Raw genomic sequence first — 17,129 nt, forward strand, 5'->3', positions numbered from 1 at the left:
AACTTCAGTAGCTTAGATTTACCATTACCACTTACTTCTTGCCCAGTCTGAGTGTCTCTATGCAGTTCAACGTACACAAGCTTTGTAACTTTGTCATTCTTTCTGCAGCTGTCTCCATTAACCTAGTATATTGTATTTTTATAACAGTGACTATTTTGCAAAGAATATTAAAATTACAACTTTAGAAGCAACTACAGAAATTAAACTTAGAAATGACACATCACTATCCATCAATGGTCAAAAGTTATTTTGAAGTACCGTTCTTAGCTCTATCTTCTTACTCTTCCTCAAAGTGACATAGGAGGCTATTGTTGAAGACTCTGGCGTCGGTGATTTGGTTCTGGGCGGTACAACTCCCACAGGAAAATGTGAGCCTGTGAAACAGTAAAGCAACATTGCCAAGACAGTTTCTTGTTTTCTAGGAAATATGTCTTGTCAGCCTTGGAAACTACTGTTCAAAAGACCTCAAAGATCTTAATGCCTAACTATCACCTCTGTTAAGGTGCACAGGCAGATGACTAGTCCCTAGCCTGAGGCTAACAAAACAGTCTGGAGGTACTTAAATGCCAAATACATCATTCAAAACGAAAACTACAAAGCAAAAGTTTGGGTCTCCGACAGACATAAGATACAGCAGAACTCTGTTTTCTTTTTGTGTCACCTTTATGTACCACTCAGGTCATAAACATTATGCTCGAAGACAGCTGTAAGGGTTAGTTTACATTGTCCCATTAAAACATTTCTCTTTGTTGACTTTTGAAAAGAGAGGGAAAGGGCTGATATGACAAGTGTCTAGTAGAATAATGTGCACAACAAACTAGAAAAACAGTTTTAAATTTCCTCTGAAATCTACTAATTTTTAGAGCCACCCCCAAACAGTAAGAAAGAAAAATTGTAGAGAGGAGCTGCCTCAGTTTGTTCCCTTTCCACCTTATAAACTGTTAGGACAGAATGGCATAAAAATGTTTGTTGAAACACCATGCAGTTGTAATGGCATATGGACTATACAAAATCCCAACCAACCAGGAATGGTTATATTTTTCCTACTGCAGGGAATTGTTAATATAAATGAATGCTCAGAACAAGACATACCAGTTCGGAAATTCACATGCTGAAAAGCCTGGGCCAGATGATAAAGCACAGCTATGATAAACCAGATACACTCTGTTGTTTAAGAAGATAAAAAAGTCTCTTGCTGCTTGCTACTGCTGCAGCTATTCTCTTCCCTGTCCCTAAATATTATTTATATTAGAGTAATTTGTATTATTGCCTTCCCTCACTGAGGACTGTTTTTCTACAAATGGACATAATAAAATTATTTCTGTCTTTACAGAAGAAGATAGAAAACAGACTGGGCTGCTCAAAAAGCATTGGTTCGCTTTTTATACAATCAGCATAGGCTTTCTTATATTGTGATAATTACTCTTCCTCTTGCCATAAATTACTCTAAATAATCTGAAACACCACAAATCAATAAACTAGGCCTGTTGTCAGAAGGGCAACTTCCTCAATTTAGGTGGCTGATGATTAGCATATCTCAGGCTAAGCCTTGTGTCTTTCACCACCAAGGTAAAATAAATTTACTATCTATCTTAAGTGAATATTACACCTCAGCAAATACCACAGTGAATTTGAATTGTCTAACTGTCTGGTAAGTGCAAGCTTAATTAAATCACAGGGCCATTCTCATTGTTCACACCCAAACTGTTTGCTAATTTACTTTTAAAAGCCTCTGTTACCATTCTGATGAAAATAATATCCTTATACGATCATAATTCTTGCTCAATTCTGGTACTGTTGCACCAGCCTGCTATGGGCATACTTAGTCCAGCTACCAGAACAGAAGGCAGTGATCCTGCTGGCACTGAAAACATCAACTGTTATGGTATAAAAAATGGGTAAGTTTAGTTACTTTTTCTAAAAGCTCTTAATATGGTTTTGGGGAGGTGCTCAAGTGCTTTTCCTGAAGTCACCTTTAACAAACTATTCTGTGTGTTTTAACAAACAGAATTGAGAACCACTTCCTGGTAAAAGACTCTACCAAGCAATTAGTTGCTTTTATAGAAGCTAGATGAAGAGAAGAATCTAAAGCATTTACCAATTGCAAAGACCTTTATTGTCTGTACACTCCAAGGTCGTGATCATTATTCCTATTATATCAGAGGACAGAAGGCAATTCAACAATTACAAGATTAAAAAAAGAAAAAGACATTGTTTCCCTGCCTTATGAGAGCCTGAAAATTCTGTGGTGCTGCCTTTTTGGACGTTCCAGCGACATAACATTGGGAGTTTGATTCAAAAACTGAGTAATTGTTCAAGGGCAAGAACATAAAATGGGTAATTGTTCAAGGGAATGGTGTGTGGGGAATGTGAGTGATGTGATTAGACATGGTGTCAATAAGGATTTCAGGGTTGTTGGTGAGTGTAATGTTTGATTTTTCTGCAGTGTAATTGACTGAAATCTTTCTCGTCATGTAATTAAATCATTATTTTATCTGGAAGCTCTTTCATCACATTAAGAAAGGGACAGGCTACAAAAATACGGAAGATGATATAGCTTCCGTAACACAGTTAAAGCTTTGTATTCGTTGTGAAAAGGCTGAAAGGTTGTAAACACTGTGCCTGGAGACAAACCTTTAGCAGCAGATTCTGATTCTGAAATTTGTTCTGTCTTTTCTTCGCCATTAGACTCATCCACTTCTGCTACTGTAGTTAACTCTGGTTCACTCTTATAAAGCCTATAATCAGGACCCTGAGGAATGACAAGTTATGAGATAAATAAACAGGCATTTTTTCACAAACATTTATGTCTTAAGACTCAAAACAGTTACTTTGCGACAGCTCTGCTCTCACTTTAAGAATGTTTGATTGTTCAAGTGCCATTGCAGCAGAATTTCTTTGTAGTTGATTATAGTAACAACATTTGCAGACTTTCAGAAATTACAGAAAAAAAACTGCCACAAAAATGTGGAGGGGGTTTCCCTCGTCCTCCCTTTTAACATGATCTTTAGGAAACAAACTGGTATAAGGCTTCAGCAAAAACTGATTCTGAGCCTAGAGTTCTGTAAGAACCTGTGAGCAGAAGAATCTGCTGAAATGTACTCAGATACAAGCATTTAAGTCTTAAGACATTTTACGTATGCACAGAATATATGACAGCAAAATGTGAAGAGCAAATGATGGAGTTAGAAATTAAAGCAAGTAAACAAAGGTAAAAACGTAACAAAAAAGTAGCCAATGACAAAATAAAAAAATTGTGACTGTGCAAACAAAGGGGGATGCTTCAAGAACAATGTGGCAATTTAAGCCACTTACACAGTAAGATCCATTTCTCTGATATCCTTGAACTTGGTGAATCTTCTTTTCTTCTGGCAGATGTACAGGGCCCCTGCTATAACAGAGCAAGGAGCTGCTATCACTGGGCAGAGGGGGGATTATGGGAGGATGCTCTGTAAAGTCATAGGACCGAGGGAGTGGAGGACGAGGTGGGACTACTTCCTCTTCCTAAAGATTGTAGAATAGTCACCTTATTTAGATGTGCACACCTGTTACAATTATTTATAACTTAAAGAGAAAAATATATTACCATAGCTATGCCAGCTATAGATTTTGGAATTAAAGGGACAATGTCACACCAAAAATAAACAAACAAAAACCCAACCAGCCTCTCCTCCCCCGCCCAAGAAAGAAGGCCAAGACAGCTTTAGTTTCTTCAGGTTTCTTTGGATTGTTTTGCTCATTTGGTTGCTTTTTATTTTATTAGCACCACCTGGACTGAAATACTTCAATAGTTTCATTATTCAGCTTCTCAGGATTTTCAGTTCTAACACCTGCCCTTTCTGTTGGCCACATATGAACATTCTGTATCATTCTTTTAAAAATTAAATTCAATATCTTTTTAAAGATTTTTACATGGATTAGGCTTTTAGAAAGTTCTGTAAGCCAGATGTACCTTGCAGACATTTTAGATAACCATGACAATGTCCCTTTAAAACTGTAACTTGTAGCCAGATTTTCAGAGGAATTGAACATTTGGGAGCTCCCACAGTTTTAGCTGTTCTTGTGAGTGCTCTGGCCATCTGAGAACCAGGCTTGGTATGTGCATCAACATATAAAGCAATGTCTTTCTTCCCATTAAAAGTATGGTGGGTAGAAAAAAAATCCATAAATAGGGGTTTATATTTCTAGGGAAGAGCCTAGGGAGAGGAAAAGGTGAGAAATGGAAAAGAGAAACATACCAGTGAGAATATAAAGAACAAATACACGGAACAAATGAAAGTGTTAGAATTACTAGTGGAGATATAAGCCCCTAAAACTAATTCATAATGCAGTATTTCCACAGAAACAGACAGAATAAATATTTCAGATATCCTTAAAACAATTATAATAATGTTAGTTTTTATTATAGGCATATCAGAAATTCAGTGATGCTAAAAATGGTAAATATGCTAAAACCATACCTCATTTTTGTATTTAATAGCTGCAAATGCCCTTGATCCCATGATGCCTGTTTGGGGGAGGGGAAGATGTATAGAAAGAAAAAGAAAAATTGTTTTCAATAAACAGCTTCTAAAATCTGAACTATAACCTACTGCTATCAAACAAATACACAATGCATCAACTTCCTTTCTCAGCAAACTGTATCGTTTTTTCACACATATAAAAGCAACTATGGAGCTTGTCCTTTAAAAATGTAGATGATCTAATTTCACTTCCTGCAATACAAAAACAACCAGCTTACCTGCCTCTGAACAGCTTCTTTGCTGTTTATGTTTACTTAAACCCTCCATGACATCTTGAATTCTCCACAGTTCCTTCTGAATCTGAGCACGCTGTATCCCTGCTGACTCAGTCTGCCAATAAATAAACAGCACATATAGGAAATAAATTGGAGTACCACTGCAAGCAGAAAAGAAAAACCAAACAGAAAATCTTTTCTTTCTTTAGACTACACTGCATATCATTCCCCATAAAACACAGTAATGACACTCTCCTTTCCCATAAAAGTGCAACATTCAAATACTGTCAGAAACAAAAAGGTAAGAAGAACTAATTTCATCATGTGTCAGTCAATTCAACAGCAATTTCCTAGTTCAAACTCCACTGATGAATAGTATTCTATCTACTGTCTCCAAAGAAAACCCGAGCAAACTTTGCACAGGAGACCTGCATACAACAAGAGAAAAGGAATCATCAGTTCCAACCCTAAAATAGGTGGAGATGAACATGGTGTTTGCATACTAGCATATAAAATGCAGGCCTATTTGCATTCACGGTCATGCATACTTCGGACCGCAGAACACAAATTTCTCAGCTCTTGGGCTTCCTTGTAATCTCTCTTTCATAGCTGCATAGAAAATCAATCCCTGGAGCAAATAGCCTTTAATGCCTCCCAGCACGGACCACACCCATCTGCTTATTCCAGATAATGTATGCACATCTCTGTGCATGTGTGTGGGGTGTCTCAAAGATCTTACAAATTCAGAACTTACATTAACTGTCCAATCCTCCACAGAACAGCAAGGAAATAAGATACACATCAGAAGTCTTGATATGTAAGACCTGAAGCAATGCCTAGAATATTTTTATTATAATTTATTGTCATAGAATGATTTAATTACATTTTAAAATATCCAGTTAAGTGGAAAGATTTGTGTGAAGATTTAATATGACTGTCATAGCAACTAAGGTCTGAGGAACATACCCTACTTTGGATCCTGAAATACTGAAACAGAAAGAGGAGGCTTCCAGACACAGGAAAACCAGTGCTATAAACTTCAAAATGAATAAATAAATTAAAAAAAAAAAAAAAAAAAATCTGAAGATCTCAGAACTTACATACTTTTTATTTCTTTTATACTCTGTAAGTTAATGCACCACCTTTTTTTTTCATTTGTGCAGTTTTTAAACATAATCACAGAAAATTAGAAAATTAGTGACTTAAGTGTACTTTAAGACCTGTGCCACACCTGAATTTCTCCAAGCCGATCAAGTTGGTCCTGCATATGGTTCCTTGTTACAGTAACATCATACTCCAATTTATCATATTCTCTCCAAGCTCTTTCCAGTTCCTAAAATTATATGACAAAAGTAAAGAATTACATATGCACATTCAAATATACTATTTTTCTTTATTCAGTGGCATGAAATTTCTAGAAATAATGGATAAATTGGTATCAGCAATAAATAAATACGTATTTTAGAGAATGCAATGTTTAAACAGCTTTCTGATTTTCTAATCATCCTGAATGGAATTCAAACAAACAGGATTTTGTCTTTTCACAAACAAAAAAAAAGATAGGCAGGGGCAAAATCTTCAAAATATGTCAGTGTAGTCAAGCAGGCAGGTGGGTCTTAAGCTGCTCTTCCACTGAGGCAGAAAACCCACAAAAATGGATGCAAATTTGTCTCTTTTATCACATAGAATACGTATGTGTGAGTGCACAGCATGTGCATGTATACGCAATGCATTATGCAAGGCAAATGTAAGTCACCCAACCCTGCCAGGAGGCAGGGTTGGGTGACTTACCAGTGAATGCTTCAGGCCTACTAATACACCATTATTTTACATATGTGAAACTACAAATGCCAGAAGGGAGAAGGTGCAAAAAGAAAATCTTCTTTGAGGTCAACTCTGCTCACTCACTTTTGAAGCCTACATCAAGCAATTCACTCAATTTAGCATAAATTAAAGAGTTAACGAGGGAAAGTATATCATGAGGATTTCCTTTCCCTGATTCTGTTTTCCTTGTCTAACAAATTCCTTTTACCATGTAGTCTAATGTTCAGACTAAAACCAGCATTTCAGTGCCTATGTTGTATCAATTGCACCAGAACAAACTACTGGAATTTGACACTGAAATACCTTCTTGGATGTATACGTGTAGGCAAAAAGATTCCTCGCCTTGTCATTTCAGTGTAGAAACCACCATGAGGTGGAAAAGGCCAGTAAATAGCAATTCCCTTTCTTTCTTTTCATCCCGCAACTGCTTTTACTAAAAATATGTCACCTATCTGACAGAATATCTGCTAAAAGTTTGTGCTTGCTACTATTTTGTCATTACAAAAAATGGCTTATTTGCATTATTTATTTCTTCTGTAATTATTTTTTCTTATTATAAATATGAAAACCAATTAAACTCATTCGTGGTGGGAGGGAAGGGGGAGGAGGGGAAAGGGAGAAAGAAGAAAGACTACTTGATGAATATGGTGAGAAGATCACATTCCACCTGCCTTTGACAAAAACACAAGCAAGTAAAAGACAACTGAGTTTTGTTGGAAGGTAATGCAAATAACCAAAGACAACCCAATTAAGAATGTGAGCATGAAGACAATCATTTCACACTTCACTGAGTTTTACAAACAAGAATGTATTACTTACTGCAGTAGCTCGGGATACTTCTCGACAAGTGCTAAGTAGTCCGTTCTGCAAGTCATCTCTCTGTAAGACTACATTTTGAATGGCTGCAGGATTATCTGCATTCATTTCTATCTCCTGACTTGCTGATAGCAAAGCCTGCTCAAGCGTGTACTATTATAATAAAAAGAATTATTTTTAATGTTCTGCATCACTGGGCTGATTTTCATTTTATTTCAGTTATCAATGTTCTGATAATAAGCATGTAAAATAACATCCACTTTAGGTAATAAATACAATTGTCCTACTTTCTCCTTGTGTAGCTGTTGAAGCTTCTCCTCCAGTGCTTGTACAACTTTATCTTGTTCACATAAATGGCTAAGCTTAGCCTAGTAAATAACAGAAAATTACCGCAATTAGGATTTAATTTTTAACATCTTCAGTAATCAAAATGTAACTTGATAAATCCTTACATGTAGCTATATAAAATGTTATTACCACAAAATATGAATTCTAAAACTATGAAGCCATCAGTCTTGCACTTTCAAATTAACCTTAAGAAACCCTCTTAAGCTACTATGAAATAAGTGTTGTTATAACTTGAAACAGCATTGCTTAAAACATATTTTATTATTCTACAGCTAATCTCTACAATTAAATAATAGGTATTAAATACTGTTTGACTTTACATATTCCTCAGTATTACAAAGAATATTGTATGCATTAACAGTGTTTCCCATGATTTCAGATTGTAGTTTTTAATAGTTAGTTACTAGTATCAGCCATGCTCTGCTCTGTTTTGGCTCTGACAGAGGCTTGGCTATGACTAAAACTGTTCCACTCCAACTCCAGTTTGAGCAAGTAACTATCCAGTGCACTCTAACAAATTTGAGTTTTGTTTTTAAATAACCTTTTTCATCCAATTAGTACTACTCTGACTTTTTAGCTCTAAGATAACACTGGAATCCTGCTTTCCTTTTTACTTGAGACAGCATGCCCATGTCTACTCTTAGTTTCATTGTTCAAGCATGACTAGGCACGTATATGTATGTATATACAGTATGACTATATGTATGTATGTTTCACCACCAATTTTCACCAAACCCCTTTTCTTTTATAACTAGCAACCCAATACCCTGAATGGTAATTACCCATGACAAATTTCAGTTTTGGAATATCAGTCATATTTCCTGAGAAATTACATCTCATGCATATAACTGAACTACAACTGCGTTCTTCCCTGGTAAAGTAATTAATTCCTTTCTAGCAGCAATTTACCTTTTAACACATATAATATTTGAGAGTTCAGCCTAAAATGTAATACTTCCTGCAAGTTAAAGGTTATTATAAAAACAGTCTTATGCACCTCAATTTCACAGAGCAATTTCTGTTGGTAACTATACGAAGTGAGTTTCAAACCCAAAAGTCAAGGGGGATATTATTATCAAAAGAAAGAGACAAATACCAACATTCCCAAGGAAGAAGAAATACAAATAACTTACATCAATATCCAGCTCTTCAGTTCTATATTTGTATAGTGTACCCCTACATTCTTCTTGTGTTAACTATAAGGAAGAATAATATTGCCATAAAACAACTTAATTGGACTATGAAAATGAAACTACCATTCAGCTTAAGAGTTTTAATACAGAAATCACCTTTTGCTTGAAAGTCAAACATACCACATAGAACAAGATATTTTTAGCCAATATACATTAATGAAGATAAGAAAATGGAATGTCAAGCATACTGTCAGTAGAAAGTTGCATTAACTTAACAGGCTACGTTTCTAATGCAAACTGGATTTTCAAAGATGTGTAACTAACTCAGTCAAACATGGATTATGTAGGAAGATGAAACTACCAGAGTACACCTAGACATATTATGTAAGTTTTCTTCTGCGCATTCTAAATACAGGGGCCCATTCTACTTGGAATTAACTGTTCTAGGCCCACTAAAGTCAAGTGTATCCACAAGAAGGATATTCTGATATGAATCTGAAATCAGAACAAGATGACCTAAGTATACAAAATATGTATAAAATATTTTGTTACAGACATATGCCAAATAAGTGCCACCAAACACCCTTCTGCCTACTTTTTCCTATGGATATCCTCACCTCCAACAGAGTATTACCAGAAACGCCATAAACAGATGCCCTTCTATTCTATCTTTGGACTTAGGAAAACTTGAGCCCTCATGCCAGTCAGCATATGAGGTATCCTCAAACTACTTTCATACAGCTCCTAACATTGAGTTCTTAACTCTTTCAGTCTCTGAACTGGCCAATAACAAGATTTAAAAACATTTTACATGAAAAAGAGCAGCTCCCCATTTTAGAACGGACTGTCACATACAGTAACTATTTAATGTCCTACACAAGTATTGGCATACCACTATCGGCCTTCATATTCAACTTAATTAAAAACACGTTGTCACTGAGTCCCAACATAGATGCTTTCCTTTCAAGTATCTGTCATAATTAGGTCATCATGACTCAACAGTGCAAGAAAGTCTATAGAACACAAGTCCATGTTAAAAGACACTTATAAACAAAAGGACTAGGGAAGGGTTAATCAGACAAGCATTCCAAACATACAGTAAATCTTCAACTTAAGTGTTTCATTTCAAGACATTATGTCCACATACTTCATGCAAATGCACCTGGTGACAATTTAAAAGTATGTATAGTGTATTAAAACCACATAGTAACTTGCTTTGAAATGGACATTTCATGAAAATGAACGTTGGGAGTATGAAAAAAGCCACAGCACTTTTGCACCTTATGAATGTCACAAAAATTAAGAAATCTATTTAAACTCCTACTATTGTGTGGAGTTGTGTTTTTTAACTGTTGATTTTACCACAATGAGAGAAAAATGAGGAATGGAAATATTAAAAAAAACTCATAAACATGGCCAAATGTCTTTAACTTACAGAAAAAAACCCTAGTTATATTTCACAACAGGAAGATTTTACAGAAGAAAGATTATCCCCTATTGGATAAATACATAACACATCTTCCCAAGATGCTGCTCAGAATTTCATATGGCTTGACTGGAAAACTGTAACGTTATCTTCTCAAGCCAGTATTTTTTACACTTTCAGTTCATTTGTATTTTTTCTTAAAGGAAGGTTTTCTTTTTGGCGTTTCAACCTTAATTACAGCTGAGTTTATGATAGCTTGCCAATTCAGCATCCTTATCCTTACCTACCTCCTAAACAGAACATATTTTAAGTATTTGGAAAATGAAAACACCTTTTCAAAGAACACTACAGGCATGATAATTCTTATTAAATTCCTATCAGACATTTAAAATTGCTGCCAACTATTCACTTTTGTCGTGGTTTTGGTTTCCCACAGTAGGCACTGCTGGAGAGACACTTCATTTCAGTATTTCTACTGCAACATTTTATGTAGACTTAGCTCAAAACCTCTAAAAAATCATGTGAAACAATTAATCTCTTACAAAACAGCACCTTCTCTTTCCACAGTACATCCACAGAGCAGCTTAAGGCAAAAAGTGAGTAATGCTATTGCATCCTACTGGAATTATGAAAGGAACTGCAGTAGACAGAATACAATTACACATTACAAGCAAAGGTTAACAACCTCATTATTCTGGAAAATGCATTACAAGAGCTCCAATGATCAAGTTATAGAAACGTATTTTATGTCACGTTCAATGAATGCCTCTCACCAAATCGTTCCTACAAAAACTTTACCAGGACAGTAATTCCAGAGAAAGACTGCCACCTACTGAACCAATGACATGACTTGCTGCTGACTTCCACACTTTTCCTCAACATTTGCCTACTCAAATACAAAAAAAATCCATTCCTCTTAACATGGTGAAACATGCTGCACAGCTCCAAAACTTTAAGGGGTACCACCCTGAACACCAACAAACAGAATTTATCATTTCTGAAAGGCAAACTGCACATGCAGAGTCTGGCCAAACACGTATCTTACATGTGAAAAGGTAAAGTGACCTTAATTGAACCTCCATCTTACGTTAGAAATAATGTGTCCTCTAGTTTACCACCTCACTGTACAGTCCCCATTTCTGTCAAACACCAGTACCAGATGAATCACAGAAGTGGACAAACCCACGACAATGGACACGGTATAAAACATCCTTAAAAGCAAATTTCTTCCCAGATAAGCACAAATCTTTCTCAAGACATGAGGGCTCAAACCTATTTAAGCAGTCAGTATTAAAAACATTCAAGTGACAGTATTATTTCATTACATTATAAGCTACTTTCAGATTCTGCTAACCATTTTGATTCCATAAACACATGGCAGGATATTTCACACCCTGAGAGCACACTAAGCATCTCTGTGAGATACTGCACTTAGGAAATTAAAACAACAATCTAGGCTATTTTGTGGGGAGTGCAAGCCAGACTTCCGAGAGGCTTTTCGAGTACTTTTTACTAGCAGTAAGCAGGGCAAATGGGCATTTAACCCACAGTAAACAAGATTCTCCTCTAATTTTGCACAGTGCAACAGGTTACATTTCAAATACAAATCAGAAATTCAAGATTTTTAGCTCAAATACAATCATCCCCATGTGTTCATACAAAACCTGAAAAATATGGCTGCCAACAAATCACAAAATCCAACATGCACAGCATTTTAAATGCATGTAGCTGCTACAACAGCAACAAAGTATGCCGTAAACAAGATTGTCCTACTCTCATAGAAACAAAATTTGGCTATTTTAATATGTTTTGTAACATATTAAGAACAATTATGCAAGTAAAGACCTGGATGTTAGCTTGTTGCACTCAGGTTTTTGTTTTTCCCCCCTTTAGGGAACTCACAAACACGAGGAGCTGAGGATAATCCTGCTTCTTAAAATCAGCATGCTTTAGAAAACAAGATTAACACTCCTCATCCAGTATTAGAAAGAAACAAAAAAAAAAACCCAAGGTAGAAATGGGTCCGGGCTTAAAGACTTCCATTTTTCTTATCTGTGCATATGGAATCATTGCCCTAGCTCATACTTGTAAATTTACAGTACGGTCTGTAAAGCAGACTGATGTTAAATCAAAGCGATTTAAATCACTGTGAAGATGTAACAAATCACAAGCAAAAAGGTCTTATAAATAACACATCTGAAATAGTATATATCTTAGCTGTTCTACTAAAGAACCATTAATCATTACAAACAGGAAGCAAGACACCTTAATTTTTAATTAAATGCAAGCTTTTCTTGCTTCCTTTGCTAACTCTAAATGAGCTCAGTCACAAAACTGATGTGAATAAACTGAAGCAAATAAAGATCCTTTTCTCTACCCGCAGGAATGGTTACGGTCATCAGAAACGAGTTTATCATCTTGTCAACAAAACAGATTTCAGTCGCTTACAGCAAAGCCTCTCCCGGTTGTTTACTTTCCTTTAAAATGGAAGTGGGGAAGATGACTGGTAAAATCAATTTATTTTATTTGAATAAAAGATTACATGTTTAAACTTTAAATAAGTTGCCAGGATTTTTAACAGGTTAGTTTTGCATTACAAATGTTTAGAAGACTACTTAGGCAGTGAACTTTTGAGTGGATTTTTATCCTTTCCTGGAAGTAAGCTAATGCAGTATTTTGTATAGGAAACTTCATCAACAAAAGCAGGTCTTGTTATTCTCCAGCTCATGCAATACACAGATTCTTTTACACAAGCCTGGCAAAATGTCACAAACAGTGTGACCTGAGGAGACCACATCGCTAGTGACAGGTTATTCAACCTTCACGACCTGTTAGATTCACTGTTTCTTTGAGAAGAATGTGAAAAAAAAGGTGCTTATTCAGTGTCAAATAGAAAGCAGCAGATAAGTCTACAAGGTGAAGGCAGTGTTGTGTAGCAATACCTTAGCTGACAGCATAGCTTTGTCAAGACAGCGCCCTGAAATTTACTGGTATCCCTAAATATGTGGCAGACTAGCCAGGGCAGAGCTATACCTCAAATGTATCTATATTAATATTAAAAGCTGGTTTACCCTGAGCACATCCAGAGCACCTCTGGTCATTAATACTTAGTTGCCTTACATAATCTATTACAGAAAATCAATTTGTTCAAAAAAATCGTAACAGCTAGGCTTCTTTTAAAGAAGAAACCCAACAAAATCCAATTTCATACAGTGCTTGAGGGTACCTTACGTCTCCCATGCCTCTCCCAAATAGCTCCTTCAGGTTCCATGTTAAAGCTCCTGTTTTAATCTTAGGAGCACAAATTGTATGATCCTGAAATCAGTCACTCACAAACCAACTTCCCTTGGAAAGCTGAGATTTTTCGTGCAACTTTTCTGCATTAAAGGCAAATCTACCTTGTGGAATCGACTTCCAAATAAACAAAACATGAAATTAAGTTGCAGCATATTTTAGAAACATGGCAAATCACTAATAAATTACTGTTTTAAATGGCAGAATATCTCCTTTTTTTTCAAACTATGCAACCCTTATATGTCATTTTGGCTCACATGGGATAAACGCAAGTGTAACGGAACTGGACAGACGTTCCCTTCTGACTGGCAGCCAGAATTGCGTATTTCATCTGCTGCAAAATACCACAGCCATTTACATAAAACCAACATCTTTATTGCAGTTCAGGCTAGAAACTTTCTAAACATTCCCTGATGCAACAGGAGCTATTCAGTCACGCCCCAGTCATCTCTAAAACACTGCAGTGCCAACGGATAGGTATTGGCCATGCTCATAAGTTAATGCAGGTCTCAACTCACGGACAATATTTCCATTCACATTTCTGATTCTTCTTCCATCTTACCATTTACAACCATCACTAAATACTCTGTAAGTGTGCACAGTTAAATCTGCTGTGACTTTATGGACAGACACTGCCTTTTGGATTTACAGTCCCCAGATCAAAGTAATTTTGATCCTTCCTTTCTTCAGTGGCTAAAGGGTTGGTAGGTGCAAACAAAAACTTGTAAATCCACTTCTAGAACAAAACAGAATTGCCAGAAATGACCAGGTAAACACCACTCACATGCTTTTGTAGTGGTCAAAAGAAAGAAGCACCTTTGAACACTAATTGCAAAGAATCATGCTAAGACAAATGTTGGAAGCTTATTGGAAGTTTTATGAATTTACTGGACACCTGCATAAAGCATCAGCTAATTAAATTGTCTAGACAAAGTTATTCAGAAGTGTACACTGAATACTTAACAACAAAAACGTAGCAAAAGCCATGCTAACAATATTGCAGCACTTTATAAAGCATGGATGAATTGTGGTTTTCCAAAGCAAATAAGAGAAACACCAATGTTATGAATAAATCTGAGGAACAACCAAAACTGTCACTAAGGAAAATTTTCGCAGATGATAAAGCAATTTCATTCACTCTCCAAGACCTTACTTGCTGGTACAGTTGCGGTCTTAGCGCCGAGTTCTCAATCATAGTGTGAACCATGGTGATTAAAGGTTCATTCTCTTTCATCTATTTCAAATCAGGAGGAGCATACAGCAAACATCAGTTTACAGCATGGCTAGATTTGAAAGACGACACTGTAAAATATAGCCTCTACTTTAATTTTTTCTAATAATGCAGTAGATCACATTTTATCCCATGCTTTTTATATATTCCATCATTCAATAATATCAACATCTGAACAGTTTAGTAATATCAAACAAATATATCAAAACCACATAAATTCTCAAAATCAATATAATATTTATTCACCAACACTTTCCCTTTTTAAAAATAAAAATGCTTAAAAGAAGCCTGGCTTTGCACGATATTGAAAAGTATTACTGGATTATGCAATAGGAACACTCAAACCTGTATCAGAAAACCTTTTAAAGTACAGAATTAATAACTCAATATGCTTTAAAAAGATGTAAGCATTTCCAGCCTTTCAATATTGAAGCAAGGTTTAGACTTATGTTCATATATCACAAAATGCCATTATATCCTGCACTGAACTTTGAATCATTACTCATTGTATTTATCCACCCCCATACACGGGTGTGAAACTACTTAGGAACTGGTCAGACATCTTCTGTAATGATTAGTATTTATTGATATGTGTGCAAATGTCAAAACCAGATACTTTGATTTTTGAAGTAAAAAATGCAAATGCTTAGGATTTCAGAACAGTATGCAGCACAGAAAATAGTATAGGAATTCTGGTTTTAGAAAGCAGGCTTTCCTAACATTAAGGGAAATATTACAGAAACAGATAGTTTTCCTCTCCAAAACAAACTGAAAAGTCACTTAAAGCACAATCCCCCCCCGTTTTTGTTGGAAACTTTAGGACCTCTTGGAAACTTTACCAGTACATGTTTCAAGTATGGTTATATAGGAAGGAAATGTGTGTATGAATATTTATGACCTTTATGTGTGTATGTATATATATATATATATATATACACACACACACTCACCATCAATTTGCATTTGTTTCACAGAATTGAAATGCATCAGACAGCCTGAGTTCTTGATGCCTTTTGGAATTTCTTGCCCGTAACTATTTAGGAAAAAGCCTAACTTTTATATGTAGAGTAGGATTTTCTTTTTTTTTCTCATGGGAAATAAATTTTTCTTGTTATAGCTAGAGAACCTTTTTGTTGTTTTTTATACACAGTAAAGTCTGATCAGCTGATAAGGTAACTGCCAAATAAAGAACACCTTATCTTAAGAAGGCAAGTTTATGATGCTTTGTTTGTTCAAGGCAGGAAAATAACCAAACAAGCAACACCTCCCATTTGCTCCATCATCTACAGTATACATGTACAGAAAACTAGAATTGACCTAAGAAGTTGTTCAGCCTCTAGATTAAAATTTTGTCCAGAGTGGGTATCACCAAGCAATACCGAAAGATATCTCAATAGGAAGATCAACAATAAGCCAAGCAATCTAACTACAGCCAACTGAAATATTTGCAAAGGAAAAAGTGCCCTGAAGCTGAAATATCTGGATAGGAGTATACTGGTTTGGATGCATTTTTACTAGAAGGATTTCAACAGTTTCAGGCTCTTTGGCTAATGATTTTTAAAAATTATTTCAAATTTTTCCTTTCTTACCAGTAACAGACAACTCAATTTCTGTGGAACTGTTCGAAGATCATTTTCATCCAGATTAGAGAAGAAACAAAGTGAATTTGATCAAAATGTGTTCTGAAGTAGTGTTTTATCCTCCACCCAGCTCCAACTTTGATTTATGGGACTTCTTCCAATATTTTTACTATTAACTGTGCTTATAAGGACAGTGTTAGAAAAGGCTACTTATTTCCAGAAAAGCTTCAGTTCCTTAAGCCCTTATAGAACCAAGATCAGAAACCAAATAATTTGTAAAGTAATTCAACCAAAGAGCCTTTGTAGCAGTTAAACAGAGCAAGCTTTCCCACCCTTTTATTAACAGTATTTCTAAAAAATACTGACATTTAATTATTGAGAAGTTAAGTTCTTGAGGGAGTATGTATCTGTCATAAACCTTCCATTCACTAAAGCTAGGACACACACAAGGCAATGTGTAATGAAGAACTGTCAAAGTAAGCCAGAGTTAAATGGGACACAGTGGCAAGTCTCATGCTCTGAAAGGTTAAAAGGCTACGTATTTTGTGTTTTTAAAAGCATTATCATGAGGCTACTTCCAAAGTGAAGTTAGATGCTATTCATGTTGAATAAATAGCTCAAGGAAAAAATACTTGCTTATTTGTAACAAGTAAGTCTTGATTTCCTTTCAGTTCAGAAAAATCCCAACATTACTTTTGTACAGTAAATGACACCTTTTAGGTCCTAGTATTATACTCAG

The 17,129-nt window shown here is 35.6% G+C and overlaps 1 protein-coding gene across 23 annotated transcripts in view; it reads right to left on the reverse strand.

Moving 5' to 3' along the window:
* PLEKHA5 (pleckstrin homology domain containing A5) overlaps nucleotides 1–17,129 on the reverse strand; it is a 159,674-nt gene that overhangs the window by 11,333 nt on the left and 131,212 nt on the right. For 8 of the 23 annotated variants that reach the window (XM_061444631.1, XM_061444638.1, XM_061444630.1 and 5 more), the window contains 8 exons: nucleotides 8,860–8,922; nucleotides 7,666–7,746; nucleotides 7,382–7,531; nucleotides 5,970–6,071; nucleotides 4,742–4,853; nucleotides 4,461–4,507; nucleotides 2,635–2,752; nucleotides 259–374 (listed from right to left, as the gene is read on the reverse strand). In XM_061444631.1, coding sequence (XP_061300615.1) covers nucleotides 259–374; nucleotides 2,635–2,752; nucleotides 4,461–4,507; nucleotides 4,742–4,853; nucleotides 5,970–6,071; nucleotides 7,382–7,531; nucleotides 7,666–7,746; nucleotides 8,860–8,922 — 789 coding nt within the window. Of the gene's footprint in view, nucleotides 1–258; nucleotides 375–2,634; nucleotides 2,753–3,315; nucleotides 3,505–4,460; nucleotides 4,508–4,741; nucleotides 4,854–5,969; nucleotides 6,072–7,381; nucleotides 7,532–7,665; nucleotides 7,747–8,859; nucleotides 8,923–14,732; nucleotides 14,882–17,129 lie in introns of those variants that run through there. The other 15 variants (XM_061444624.1, XM_061444620.1, XM_061444618.1 and 12 more) reach the window with 4 other exon arrangements.

This window comes from Pezoporus flaviventris, unplaced genomic scaffold, assembly GCF_033815535.1.
Source record: "Pezoporus flaviventris isolate CSIRO_AGI_PZ_B2104156 unplaced genomic scaffold, CSIRO_AGI_Pfla_v1 ptg000002l, whole genome shotgun sequence".
Lineage (NCBI taxonomy): Eukaryota > Metazoa > Chordata > Aves > Psittaciformes > Psittacidae > Pezoporus > Pezoporus flaviventris.